At 39.9% G+C, this 15,030-nt stretch overlaps 1 protein-coding gene across 1 annotated transcript; it reads left to right on the top strand.

Moving 5' to 3' along the window:
* Positions 1-982: 982 nt before the first annotated feature.
* Positions 983-14,140, top strand: LOC131702017 (sodium- and chloride-dependent GABA transporter 2-like). The gene is made up of 14 exons (XM_059003407.1): positions 983-1,460; positions 1,572-1,706; positions 5,509-5,649; positions 5,963-6,050; positions 6,145-6,277; positions 6,383-6,514; positions 6,715-6,818; positions 7,213-7,337; positions 8,946-9,058; positions 9,249-9,386; positions 9,545-9,647; positions 9,925-10,025; positions 10,115-10,285; positions 12,490-14,140. Exons 1-14 carry the CDS (start codon positions 1,265-1,267, stop codon positions 12,643-12,645), a joined length of 1,836 nt encoding a protein of 611 aa, XP_058859390.1. The 5' UTR covers positions 983-1,264; the 3' UTR covers positions 12,646-14,140.
* The last annotated feature ends 890 nt before the right edge of the window (positions 14,141-15,030 follow it).

Raw genomic sequence — 15,030 nt, 5'->3', positions numbered from 1 at the left:
CATATGGGGCCGCAGTGTGGAGTAGTGGTTAGGGCTCTGGACTCTTGACCGGAGGGTCGTGGGTTCAATCCCCGGTCGGGGACACTGCTGTTGTACCCTTGAGCAAGGTACTTTACCTAGATTGCAGCCTAGACCCAACTGTATAAATGGGTAATTGTATGTAAAAATAATGTGATATCTTGTAACAATTGTAAGTCGCTCTGGATAAGGACATCTGCTAAGAAATAAATATTAATAATATTGTTATGTGAAGATACATCGCTAAACTGGATGATTCTTGTTATGTACCTGGAAATTAAGACTGATGTCTCTTCTTTTCTGCACCCACTCTTTTCTCATCTCTGCTTCTTTGAGAAAGCGATGAAAATATTATTTTGTTCTCGGGATCACATCGAGAATCGGACACACAACAATGCAAAGCCATATTTCTCTCAGATTACAACTCCACTGCAGTCTGACTCTGGCGGTCGGAAGCAGAAAACCTTTCTTACAGAACTAAACTTCTGTTGTATATACTGTAAATGGTTACAATTTACTGGCCATATTAAAACTGAAGGTCGCATTTGCATGGGAAGGCTGAAGAACTCTGGACAAAGAGATAGCGATGCAGAAACTGAGCAGTTCTGTACCCAGATTGTGAGCAAGAAAATGGTCTTATATATACCCATGTGTGACAGAACTAGTTTAAATGCTTGAAGCACAATATGAGTAGACTGATGCCAATGACAGCCATATGGCATTTCTCTAGGGCACGATCAGTCAATTTTATTTTTATATAGCGCCTTTCCTGTAAAACATCTTAAACTGCTGGACATAGCTTTACATTAAAAAAGCAAATTATACAGTAGTTTACCCTGCATTGACATTATACACTACTAGATCCAAAATTGAACTATGAAATTACATTTCTCCTATTCCAACGCTTCTTGTGTCATTTCTCTTGTGTATGTTCAATAAATAGTTTTTGGGGATGGGGGGAATCTTACGTTCTCCTTTTGCTCTAGGGCCATGCATTGCACAGTATTGCATTGCATTGCATATATATTTTAGATTCCACTAAACAGCAATGAAAAGGTTAACAATAATATTAATGTTATTTAAAAAAGTGATAATTTTGCAACTGTCAAAAAATGTAAAACAGTGGCGAGTCACAACCAATCTGCTTTTCATTTGAGCCTCTGGTGCTGACAGAAGGCAAATTAGAATGACAGGTTGGTAGCAGGTGGATAGAAATTCATATGTAGTCTATAACACTGCAGGCAGGATGGAGTGTGAGCTTCAGGAAGAAGTTAACTATGGTCTCGCAGACCAGCTGCGCAGCCCTGTAAAGAAGAGGGTGAAAATACAGGCGAGGGGCCAATGGACAAGCAAAACAGAGTTCATCCTGGCTGCTGCTGGGCAGATTATCGGGCTGGGAAACTTGTGGAGGTTCCCGTACCTGTGCTACAAAAACGGAGGAGGTGGGTGATAAAATATTTATGTCATTGTGCCTGCATGCCAAAGAAGTCTAAAAGGGGTTATTTATTACAGCATGGCAGTGCATATTTGACCTCTCACACTTCATCAAACAGGTGTGTTCTTGATTCCCTACCTGCTGTTCCTGGTGTTCTGCGGGATACCTCTGTTCCTCCTGGAGACGGCTCTGGGGCAGTACACCAGCCAGGGGGGCATCACCGCCTGGAGGAGAATCTGCCCCCTCTTTGAAGGCGAGTGTAAAGATTACAGTTCATAAAAGAACTGGAATTGTAACTGTAACTATAAGGGTGTGATTTTGTGTAATATCCTGGATTCCCTTATAGCTGTTGTTGAGTTACTATATTTATGATGCTTCCCAGTTAGAACTGGAAGTTAATCTTTGTTTCTCCTCTTTATTTATTTATTTATTTATTTATTTATTTATTTATTTATTGCATTTATATAACACTTTTTATACAAAGGTATTGCAAAGCACTGTACAATAGTAATACAAAATAGTAATAATAACACAAAAGCGGCATTAAAAGTTGCATTAAAACTAACTAAGATAAGAAAGCCATTTTATAAAAGTACGTTTTTAGTCTTGACTTGAAAACTGTAACGGTCCCAGCTTCCCTGACAAACGAACGCAGAGCATTCCATAATTTCTGAGCTACATTCTGTTTTGCTTTTGTAACTCCTGCAAATAACTAGGTGCTAATCCATTCAGGGCCTTGTAAGTTAACAGCAAAATCTTAAAATCAATTCTATACTGCACAGGGAGCCAGTGTAAAGAGGCCAAAACAGGGGTTATATGTTCACTTTTCCTGGTTGTAGTCAGAATTCTAGCGGCGGTATTCTGTACAAGCTACAAGTGTGATACCACACGTTTTGGGAAACCAAAAAAAAGCGCATTACAATAATCAATTCTAGATGATACAGAGGCATGCATTAGTCTCTCAGCATCAGATATAGAAATAATTGGTCTAAGTTTGGCTATATTTCTCAAATAGTAAAAAGATACTTTAGAAACTTCTCTAATATGAGTCTCAAATGATCAGGATCAAAGATGACTCCCAAACTCTTAATTTCTAGTTTAAGTTTTGATGAGAGACTGCAAGGGTCGAGCTCATGTAATCCCACATTTCCTTTTAGTTGGTTCTGTGATCCCACTAGCATGACCTCTGTTTTATCTGAATTCAACATTAGAAAATTCTGTCACATCCAATGCTTGATGTCTGAAAGGCAAATAGCTAATAACACCCAGGCAGAGTAAATTCCTGGCTTTAGGGACAAATATAGCTGGGTGCCCCCCCCCCCCCCCCCCCAATAGAGACAAACTGAAACCTATCAGAAAGATAAGATTTGAACCAGGATAGGACAAGGCCAGACAGTCCCACTGTGCTTTCAAGACGATTCAGTAGGATGGAATGGTCTGCAGTATCAAAGGCAGCGCTTAGATCAAGAAGAATTAATACTGATGGAAAGCCAGAGTCAGAGCTTATCAGCAGATCATTCATAACTCTGACAAGGGCCGTCTCGCTGCTATGTGCAGCACGAAAACCAGACTGAAACTTCTTGAATATACCATTAACAGTTAGAATTGTTTGTAATTGAATTGCATCAACTCTCTCTAGAACCTTATCTAAGAATGGTAGGTTGGAGATTGGCCTATAGTTATTGAGGACTTAGGGTCCAAATTGTGTTTCTTAAGCTTTACCACAGATACCTTAAGTGCTGAGGGATCTATACTGGAGGAAAGTGAACCATTTATAATATTTAAAACGTGGGTATTAATAACACCAAGAACATAGTTTAATAGCTTTGTAGGAATAGGATTAAGAGAGCATGTAGTAGCGCTCATATGTTGAACTAGCTCTGTCAGTTCCTGTAAGGTAATCAAAGAAAAAGCCCCCATAGTAGCCTTAATAGGTGTAGTTGGTAAAATTGTGCTGGAGTCTTCCTTAATAGAAGGGGTCTGTGGAATCTCATTTCTGATGTCTAGTATTTTGTTTTTAAAGAAATGTATTGTATATAAAATGTATATAAAAGTCATTGCAGCTGTGAGAGGAGCCAATGTCAAGGGTAGCACTATTAGTGGAAGGATTAATTAATTTATCTAGGGTAGTAAAATGAAATCCAGGATAATTTGTATTTGTTTCAATTAGAATAATATGACAATCTAGTATGGCCACGATTATGTGTAGGACCTTTGACATGCAGGATATAATCTAAGGAATCCAGTAGCCGCAAAAACTCAGAGTTAGAATCAGAATCAATGTCAACTTAAAGGTTAAAATCACCCAATAAAAGAATCCTATCATATTTGACTGTCACTATAGATAGCAGATCCCCAAATTCAGTCAGAAATAGCGGGTTTGACTTGGGTGGTGTAAACCAGCCGGCACGCACAGTCGTTCGTTGCCCCTTTAAAAGCAGACACAGACACAAGAAGTGGAGTTTTAAGGGCGCCGACGCGCTATTTATTAAACCAACAAACAAAATAAACAAAACAAACACCTGGCTCTTTTTTGAGCAAGAACTAACACACAGGACGGAACCTAACTATAAAACAGGACAGCTAAGCTGTTTCCCTGTAACACAAACCAAAACAAAATAAACACAGTTTAACACAAAAACACTAACAGGTCTCTCTCACCCTCTCACCCACTCTTTCGTTCGTTCTTTTGTTCGTTCGTTCTTTCGTTCGTTCGTTCTTTCGTTCGTTCGTTCTTTCGTTCGTTCTTTCGTTCGTTCGTTCTTTCGTTCGTTCTTTCTTTCGTTTGTTCTTTCGTTCGTTCTTTCGTTCGTTCTTTCTTTCGTTCTTTCGTTCGTTCTTTCTTTCGTTCGTTCGCTCTTTCGTTCGTTCTTTCGTTCGCTCTTTCGTTCGTTCTTTCGTTCGTTCGTTCGTTCGTTCTTTCGTTCGTTCTTTCTTTCGTTCTTTCGTTCGTTCTTTCTTTCGTTCGTTCGCTCTTTCGTTCGTTCTTTCGTTCGCTCTTTCGTTCGTTCTTTCGTTCGTTCGTTCGTTCTTTCGTTCGTTCTTTCTTTCGTTCGTTCTTTCGTTCGTTCTTTCGTTCGTTCTTTCGTTCGTTCTTTCTTTCGTTCTTTCGTTCGTTCTTTCTTTCGTTTGTTCTTTCTTTTGTTCGTTCTTTCTTTCGTTCGTTCTTTCTTTCTTTCTTTCGTTCATTCGTTCGTTCTTTCTTTCTTTCGTTCGTTCGTTCGTTCGTTCTTTCTTTCTTTCGTTCGTTCGTTCGTTCGTTCGTTCGTTCGTTCTTTCGTTCGTTCGTTCGTTCTTTCTTTCTTTCTTTCGTTCGTTCGTTCGTTCGTTCTTTCTTTCTTTCTTTCGTTCGTTCGTTCGTTCGTTCTTTCTTTCTTTCGTTCGTTCGTTCGTTCGTTCGTTCGTTCGTTCTTTCGTTCGTTCGTTCGTTCTTTCTTTCTTTCGTTCGTTCTTTCTTTCGCTCGTTCTTTCATTCGTTCGTTCTTTCGTTCGTTCTTTCTTTCGTTCGTTCTTTCTTTCGTTCGTTCGTTCTTTCGTTCGTTCGTTCGTTCTTTCACACACTCGCAAGCAGCCTCTTCACACAGCAGCCCTGTGCAGACTGACTGCACCTCTTAAATACCCTGCACTTGGTTCTAATTTATAATTACTACCAGGTGCAGGAGATAATTAACAATAAAACAATTAACACAAATGTGCATACGCACATGTTTTCTGCAGGGAGGATTTTAATCCCTGCTGTGTTACAGTGGTCAATAAATAATTACAATATGAACAGGTAATGAACTGTTTAATGTCAAGGTTACAACTTGTAATGATGAATAACCTTCAACAATTTCCTGTTTGATTCTAAGATCACCACGGAAAACAATAACAAGTCCACCTCCCCACCCAGCAGAGTGAGCTTTCTGGAAAAAAAAGAATAGTTAGAGAAGCCTCAATCAGGGAAACATTGCCATTCGGTCCAAGCCATGTTTCAGTTAAAGACAGAATATCAATGTTGTAATCCTGAATAAAATCACTAATTAATGGAGCCTTGTCTCTCTCTACCTTTTCAGGTATTGGATATGCCAGCCAGGTGATTATTGGCTACAGTGTTGTAAACTACATCATCATCCAGGCTTGGGCTCTCTTTTACCTGTTCCACTCCTTCAGCTGGGAGCTTCCCTGGGCTAGCTGTAGAAACACCTGGAATACAGGTACTCCAACAGAGGGGATCCTGGAACACAGTCAACCACAGGAATGGGAAATGCCTCAGTCTAAGTTTACAGAATTTATTAATTTATTTTTTTTAATGTTATTTTATTAAACATAACTGTCTTTTTTGCCCTTTCACTGGCAATTGTGGCTTATGGGAGTGCAACTCAATCTGCTAATGGAGAAACACACAGAGGTGCTAATTGATAGCTTTGCAGCTTTGGTTTTTGTAGAGGTTTCCAAGTCAGGGACTGTGGATGAATGTCATCCTTCTTTACAAAATTAATCTGTTTTATCATTCCCTGTGACTCTTAGGTACCTGTGTGGAATTTGATAAGCATAATGTCACATCCAATGGGACGATCCCAGAAAATGCTACATCACCGGCCACAGAGTTCTGGGAGTAAGTAACACAGGGCGCCTGGAGAAACACTGATAACCACTGTAGTAGTAATTAATGTGTGCGGTACCACCTCCCTGACTCATTTGCTCTTTAGGAGGCGGGTGCTGAGTATATCTGGTGGGATCGAGGAGGTGGGCAGCCTGCACTGGGAGCTGATGCTGTGCCTCCTACTTTGCTGGATTATCTGCTATTTCTGTGTCTGGAAGGGAGTCAAATCCACAGGAAAGGTAAGAATCTGTTGCTTACATGGGCTGCAGAGAACTGAGATTCTGGTCCTTAAGTGAAACCAGCCTACTGTAGATGTTACCTTTATGTCTTTTCCATTCCCACAGGTGTACTTCACGGCCACGTTCCCCTACCTGATGCTGGCTGTCCTGCTAATCCGTGGACTCACTCTGCCTGGAGCTGTGGATGGGATCATCTTCTACCTCTACCCAGACCCAGCGCGGCTCGCCGATCCACAGGTACTCACCTTCATGTGCAGTGATCCAAGGCATATTTCCTTCTCTGAGGTGGTGATTTTTTGTCCTTGGGAACCCCTACAATTTCAACAGGACCACTGCAGAACATGCTAAGTTGGCAAGTGGCACCACCATCAATGCATTCATTTAAAGCACTGCAGTATCACTACTGTTTGTTATTTCCCTATTTCTGCCTCTGTTAGGTGTGGATGGATGCAGGGATACAGATTTTCTTTTCTTATAGCATTTGTGTTGGAAGTCTGATCACCCTTGGCAGCTACAACACGTACAACAACAACTGTTACAAGTAAGTAGGCCTTTTCCTTGGTAAACAAGAGGCAAGCTGCATGTCTTGGGGATGTATGAAGAGAGGGACTGCAGCCTGGTCCACAGGATCCAGGTTTGAATCTTGGAGGCATTTACAAAATCACAGTTGCAGCCTGTTATAAACTTAACAACGATTTAAACTTTAGGAGGCTCTTAATTATTGTAGTAAAAGTATCTAAGGTCTGAGTACTGTAGTATTATATCAGGTAATCACTTTTATTTAAGCGTTGATGTTAAGCTAATCCCTTACTGTTTCAGCACATAAATCCTGGAATTCAAATTACTCCAGGATTGAATGTGCATATAATTGAATTCCATTCAAGCACGGCTTATTAGCATGGGGAATACAGATGATACTGTCCTTGTGATTTCAGGGACTGTATGTACCTGTGCCTCCTGAACAGTGGAACAAGCTTTGTGGCCGGGTTCGCCATCTTCTCAGTGCTGGGCTTCATGGCACATGAGCAGGGAGTGCCCATCTCAGAGGTTGCTGAGTCTGGTATGGAGTGGCTTATGACTCTGGTCTTAATTTCACTTGAAGACATTGAGAAAGACATTTAGTCCATATTTTCTCTTAGAGTTATACTACTTTAACTGCTTAATTGGTATTGCTTCTCGGATCATTGAAAAAATGGCAAACAGATTAAACAATTAACTGTGGACCTGCTTCCTCCTACAACTTCATCTGATGGCTAAAATCTCATGATCTGGGATGTATTTCTTTCACGACACATCACGGTCTAAAATACATATTTCAAGGACATGATTGCAGTTATACATTTCCAGCAGGATCTGGAAGATCTAGAAGGAAAGTTATTAGGTCAGGTGGTTGTGTTGCAATAATGAGGCTTGGTGGTCCAGAGGTTAGAGAAAGGACCTTGTTACCTGGAGGTTCCTGGTTGAAATCCTGGTTCAGCCACTGACTCCCTGTGTGTGATGTTGAGCAAGTCACTTGTGCTCTGTCATTCGGATGAGACATAAAACCAAGATTCTATTGTAATTCAATTCAATATATTTATTTGGTGGGATTTGCTATATATTAAATATATTTATAGCAGTAGTTATTTTGCAGTGTTTTTTTTTTTTTACGGACTCACAAAAGGAGTTATTTGTTGGTTTGTTTGTTCTCTATTCTCTATTTGGTAACAAACTGGTAATCAGGCTAAACCGAGGTCCTATTTAAGCGATAGTGCCCATCGATGATGGCTCTACCATGTGATAGATGACCACGACTGGAGTTATGCGTTCCCGAGCCGAAGGCAAGGGCGCTAATGAAAGTCAAGATCAACTATCACACAGTAGGGCCATCATCAAGAGGGCACTATCACTATTAGAAAACTATTTTTACAATTGTTTTCTTAAAAAAACACCCAAAAACCTAGATTTACCTTTAACTTGTACTGATTCGTCGGGTACCTTTCCATTGAGTAAAGACTTTCTAAGAAAATAGTCCCAAACATTTTTTAAATAAAGAAGGATGAACTACATATAAAGAGAAAAACAATGAGTTAGTAAATCGATTTTCATTTTATATTAACCTGTTAGGGACATGAGGGAATGAACAGAGCAATTACTGAACAGTCCATGTATGATGGAGTCTGAACTACCAATACAATCTCTCATTAAATGCCATTCTAAAATGCCTCCTAACTCACCATATTTCTAGCCAATGCCTTGCTCTCTTAGATCTACATATGAATGGAGCAATATTACTGAACTGTCTGCTTCTCACTTTGTTCTTGTTGTTGAAAGATGCTGTGTCTGTGTTACAGTCGAGCTGACAGTCTGTGATTGGCTCTCGGCAGTTGCAGGTACAGGATTGGTTGCTTTTGTCAATGCAAAGTTTAGATTGGCTGGTTTTCGTGGATAATAAAGTTAATTTGTACCAATTGTGTCTTTGTTTAGTATTTACTGTCCAATAGATGTGAACTACTGCTAAAAATACAGCAGGTCAAAATTATTGTCTGACGGTACTGAATCGTTTTCTAATGTGACTCTTCAGCAGCAACAGTTGTGATGCATAGTTCATCCTCTAGTCTCTGTAAGTTGCTTTGGATAAAAGCGTCTGCTAAACAACCAATTAATAATAATGATTGTTCTTGTGCAGGTCCTGGCCTGGCGTTCATCGCATACCCACGCGTGATGGCCATGATGCCACTCCCTCAGCTCTGGGCCTTCTGCTTCTTCCTCATGGTCTTCCTGCTGGGGGTGGACACTGAGGTGAGTGAAGCTGCATCTCCTACTTTCAAACTGGAGCTCAGGTCCAGCCTTTCAGATTGGTAGACATTGAGGACAGTATGAACCAGGGAATTGATGTTACTGTCCTGTTGCCAAATCATATCAAATATTTTATATTTGTGAACCACACCTTTAAGAAACATGAACTGTCTTCTTTCTCGCTCATGTGTAGTTTGTTGGTCTTGAGAACCTAACCACATCCATCTCCGACATGTACCCGTCGTTCTTCCGACAAGGTTCTCGTAGGAAACTCCTCCTGCTGTTCATCTGTGTTGTCAGCTTTCTCATCGGGCTCCTCATGGTCACAGATGTGAGTACTGGGTGATGGTGGTTGACTGTTGATTATCTTTTCACTTCCTATACAGAAGCGTTTGGTGGTGGAGTTGGGGGGTTTGTGGCCCCCCAGCACTGAAATTCCTAGCAAGGCTGGTGATCTGCTCTCGTATTGCTCCCTCTCTCCCTCTGCAGGGTGGAATGTATGTCTTCCAGCTGATTGATTACTACGCCTGCACTGGGACATGTCTGATGTTCCTCGCTATTTTTGAAACCATTTGCATTGGTTGGGTGCTGGGTGAGTCAGAACAGTGTATTCTTTCCAATGTCAGACAATACCCTAGTGGTTGAATTGGGTTTTGAACCCAGGATCTCCTTGCTCACACTCCATAACTCTAACTCTAACTCATTCCATCCACTAAGGAAACTATGAAATGTATGAAATCTGTGGGATCACTTTTGGTAGAACAATGTCACATTCTCCTGGCTCTAGGGCACATCCTGCACGCCACACAAAGCGCCTTTACTGGATGCGCCACTCGGGAGCCCCTTACCACTTGTGTTTAATTGTTCAGGTGGCAACCGTTTTTATGACTGCATAGAAGACATGATTGGCTACCGGCCTTGGCCTCTGATTAAATACTGTTGGCTCTTCTTCACTCCAGCCATCTGCATTGTAAGTGTCCCACTGTATACACTTCCTGGTATTTCTTATCATATAAATAAGACTATGTTATATTGTGTAATGCACTCTCTCTCCACTAGGGGATCTTCATCTTCTCCCTGGTCAAGTACACCCCACTGAAGTACAACAGGACATACGAGTACCCGGCCTGGGCATACACCCTCGGCTGGTTCCTCGCTTTCTCCTCCATTTCCTTGGTCCCTCTGTGGATCGTCTTCAAACTCACCCGTACCAAGGGAACCATGCCAGAGGTACACAATGTTGTGTTCTTGTATCTACAAATAGCTGTCTATATAAGCATCTTCCATTGTTCTAATTTAAAATAAAAGAACAACTACTGAGTCCTATCAGATATAAAATACATGCATTAAACTGTGTGTGTGTGTATATATATTTTATATACTTATAGCCTGAAATTAAAATATATTAAAAGTTTTTTTTCATTGATCTACACTTTCTACCCCACAACTACCAAGTGAAAAAAATATTCTAGAAATTTGTAGAAAAATAATAAAAAATAAAAACTGAAATAGCTTGGTTGAATAAGTGTCCACCCCCCTTGTAATAGCAATCCTAAATTAGCTCAGGTGTAACAAATCGCCTTCAAAATCACACACCAAGTTAAGTGGCCTCCACCGGTGTTAAATTGTAGCGATTCACATGATTTCAGGATAAATTCAGCAGTTCCTGTAGGTTCCCTCTGCCGGGTAATGCATTTCAAAGCAAAGACTCAACCATGAGCACCAAGGAGCTTTCAAAAGAACTCCGGGACAAAGTTGTTGAAAGGCACAGATCAGGGGATGGGTATAAAAAAATATCCAAGGCCTTGAATATCTCTTGGAGCATGGTCAAGACGATTATTAAGAAGTGGAAGGTGTATGGCACCACCAAGACCCTGCCTAGATTAGGCTACCCCTTCAAACTGGATGACCGAGCAAGAAGGAGACTACCAAGAAAGAGAGGCTACCAAGAGGTCAATGGCAACTTTGCAAGAGCTACAGACTTTTATGGCCAAGACTGGTCAAAGTGTGCATATGACAACAATATCCCAAGCACTCCACAAATCTGGCCTGTATGGTAGGGTGGCAAGAAGGAAGCCATTACTCAAGAAAGCCCACCTTGACTCCCGTCTTGAAGTATGCAAAAAACACTCAGGAGATTGTGTAGCCATGTGGCAAAAAGTTTTGTGGTCTGACGAAACTAAAATGGAACTTTTTGGCCTAAATGCAAACCGTTATGTTTGGCGCAAACTTAACACAGCGCATCACCCAAAGAACACCGTCCCTACTGTGAAGCATGGTGGTGGCAGCATCATGTTATGGGGATGTTTCTCATCAGCAGGGACTGGGGCACTTGTCAGTATGGAAGGGTAAATGAATGGAGCAAAGTACAGAGAAGTCCTTGAGGAAAACCTGCTGCCCTCTGCAAGAAAGCTGAAACTGGGAAGGAAGTTCACCTTTCAGCATGACAACGACCCAAAGCACACAGCCAAAGCTACACGGGAGTGGCTAAGGAACAAAAAGGTAAATGTCCTTGAGTGGCCCAGTCAGAGCCCCGACCTAAATCCAATCGAAAATTTGTGGCATTACTTCAAGATTGCTGTCCATCAACGCTCCCCAAGGAACTTGACAGAGCTTGAACAGTTTTGTAAAGAAGAATGGTCAAACATTGTCAAATCTAGGTGTGCAAAGTTGGTAGAGACCTATCCCAACAGACTCACAGCTGTAATTGCTGCCAAAGGTGCTTCCAATTATGACTTATGCAATTATGATCTTTCAGTTTTGTATTTTTAATATATAATCTTTTTCTCAATAAAAACTTTTTTCCCTTTAACAGTGTGGAGTATGGTGTGTAGATAAGTGGAAAAAATCCTCATTTAAATGCATGAAATGCATGAGGCACTGACACAACAAAATGTGAAAAAAGTTCAAGGGGGTGTAGACTTTCTATAGGCACTAATATATATATATATATATAACAGAGTTTGAGAAAAAGGAAAACTGCTGTGTACCAAAATGATCAATAAGAAAAATTTGTAATCAATTATTCTACCTTTTTAAGTACCTGAAATATCCTTTTCTCTTTTGGGGGCTGATTCGTGAAAGTGATTTACAGTATAATCGTAAATCTCGAAAAACTACTCACTTCTAAATCTTTTGTAGTCATTTTTGTATTACTTTAGTATAAATACATGTTAATTTGGAATCATATGTTGTTTTTTTCTGACTTTATGTGAACGAAAAGACACAAATTCGCCCGTTTTCTCATTGGAAATAGGTAAATTTCAAAATATCACTGTCCTGGTCACAAAAGCAAAGTTTGTGGGGAATAATAGCCATTTTCTATACTTTTGAGGCATAAGCAATTAGGAAATAACACTTACTACCCAGGAACAAAAAAAAATAAAAAATTTGTTACACTGTGTTATCTGTCTCTGCTGTTGGTGTCCTCCCAGCGCCTTCGCCTGCTGTGCCTCCCTGCCAGCGACCTGCCCCTTGGCAAGAAACAGAAAGCAAGCAGATGCCCTTTCAACTCTGAGCCCAGTCAGCAGTGTGGGGAGACTGAAACAGCTTGCAAGAAAGAGTATGAAACTGAAGACGCTCCTGTATGAAGAGAAACAAAAGCTACTTACTTTAAGAAAGGAACATACTATTGTATTTAGTGCATGTTTATCCACAACTTTAAACACTCAATTATAAATCTTATGTAAATCTACTAAAGCAACAACAACTGTGTACAATATTCTCCAGGGTAGCCCCAATTGTGTAAAACTATTACCACGGTTTGATGTTTGCTTTTTTTTCCCCACACGACAAAAAAATTGAACTTCGTTACCATGGACTCAAATGTATCTTTTTTCTTTTTTAATATACAAAAAAAGATACAGGAGATTTTCACCAAAATATCATTTTTTCGATTTTCAAACTGTAGATGAAATAACGGAAAAATGAAAACAGCAAAGCATATTTTCAGCTTTCCAATTTCAGAAAACTGGTAAAAAAAAAAAAAAGTTGAATTGATAAGCGTTCCACTACGGAACACCTAAAGGGACATTGTCAAAAATCAAAAAATAAATACTGTGGCGTGCACCGGGGCTCTATGCAAGTTAGTTACAAACGCATGGGATTGTGGGTAACCTGTAACTGGGAAAAGGGGCAATTAAACATGCAGGGGACTGTTATAAATGTGGGGTGTATGCTGTGTAAACATAGGGGACACTGGGTGATGGTGGTTTGGGGGCGAGGGCTGGTGGTCACTGTGAAAAGGGGGATTCTTCCCTGTGGTGACCCCCTCTGCTTTTAGTGTGTTTAAGCAGACACCCTTTAAACTCTGCAATAATAAACTGCTTGAACATTTGCTGAGTGTGTCAGTTGTCTTTTAGCCAATCACATCATTGTGATCACTTCCAGGGTGTCCTTGTAAGGGTTTTCTCCAAACCCTTGTCTCGTTACAATACTACCACGTGTGCACCAGATACTATCTTTCTGACTGCAGCAGACACCAGGTGTTCTCGGTGGATAGGTTAGGAGACAATCACTATATTTTCCTCATGGCATAACAACTACGCAAAACTGGAGTGCTTTTAGATTCATGCTATTTTAACGTAAATACAATATTTATTGCATTCAATTGTAGTCTCTTACTATCTGGAACATTTCACTTGTTTATAAAAGGAAATGCAAAAAGAGCCATTTGAGTCATGTTTCAGGATTTGGGGCTTAATTATCTTGATTTATCATGAAGAAAAATATACACGTATGTGCCCTTTCCATTATACATTAGGCTACGTCATACAAGTTCACAGTTCCTGGAGACTAACCCACAAGAGAAAACTATTTTACACCATGAAAGTGTTCATGATAAGGAGTAAATTGAGTCGTGTGTCTCAGTGAATTATGATCATTATTGGGACCGACACATTGATGATCAAGCTCAATCCTGCTTTTGTTCTCAGAAAATGGGTGCAACTGCAACAGAAAATACAGCTCATCTGTGAAAATGACAGCATTGCAAAGACTGAGAGAGACATGACAAAAAAGAGAAAATTAAATGAGACTGCCATATCTGTAGTATTTCTGTCTGTAGTATTTTGTATTTAATTATATCCTGATGTAACTATCACTGACACTGTTATCTGCTCCGTTATTGAATCGTATTTTGTTATACTTGTACTTGCTAGAACCAAAATCATTGTATTTTATCTTGCTCTTAATTGTATTAATACTTGTACTGTGATTCTTGAAATGTATTTTTGTTTATGACTGTAAGTCGCCCTGGATAAGGGTGTTTGCTAATAAATAAATAAATAAATAAATAAATAATCTCTTACAAGTATGGGTCACTAAACCCGGTGAAATAGCTCCTACATACAAACTCAAGACTTATTGTTACTAATTCAAAAAACAACAACTGGTAACTGGCAGCCAGTTATCCCACTGAAACATTAAATAGCTGTTGGCTATTAGCTGGCCAATTGGCTTTTCAAACTCTTTTACAAATCACTGATTATTTCAATCTCTGGGGCGTTGCATAACCAGCTAGTGTCATTCGAACGTTTCCATTTCTCCATGTCCAGCTTCGTTGGGACTGTGCTATCTTCTATTTCTGTTTAGAGCGTTCCATTCCTGAGCTAGTTATTCTTTTATTTGAATTTGTATAATGACTACAATGTACTGTCATGGACTTTGGAATGTCTTTTGGAATTAACAGTTAAGTTATTCAATATAGCTCTATGCTAAATGGGGTCATAGTAGTGCTGGGTATTCTAGTATATGTTCCAGCCTCAAGAGGATTCCTTGGATTGCAGCCTTAAAAGTGTTGGGTATTTCTTGGAGTTTATATTCTGAAAGACTTTATGGTAAGACCATATTTAAAGGTGGGATTATTTATATTTGGTTCTGTCGCTCATACCTGCAGGTATAGATCATACTAAAATACATCATACTCTTATGATTTAAGATAATTATATATTGGATACAGTTATTACTGTGTTTTT

This window comes from Acipenser ruthenus, chromosome 29 (genome assembly GCF_902713425.1).
Source record: "Acipenser ruthenus chromosome 29, fAciRut3.2 maternal haplotype, whole genome shotgun sequence".
Taxonomy (NCBI): Eukaryota; Metazoa; Chordata; class Actinopteri; order Acipenseriformes; family Acipenseridae; genus Acipenser; species Acipenser ruthenus.
This window is presented reverse-complemented; position numbering and strand designations above follow the sequence as displayed.

Bases quoted from the DNA above. Each gene is read 5' to 3' on its own strand.
- LOC131702017 (XM_059003407.1), top strand. From the start codon at position 1,265: ATGGAGTGTGAGCTTCAGGAAGAAGTTAACTATGGTCTCGCAGACCAG. The intron at 6,051-6,144 runs GTAAGTAACACA...TTTGCTCTTTAG, and splicing joins CCGGCCACAGAGTTCTGGGA to GAGGCGGGTGCTGAGTATAT. The intron at 9,059-9,248 runs GTGAGTGAAGCT...GCTCATGTGTAG, and splicing joins TGCTGGGGGTGGACACTGAG to TTTGTTGGTCTTGAGAACCT.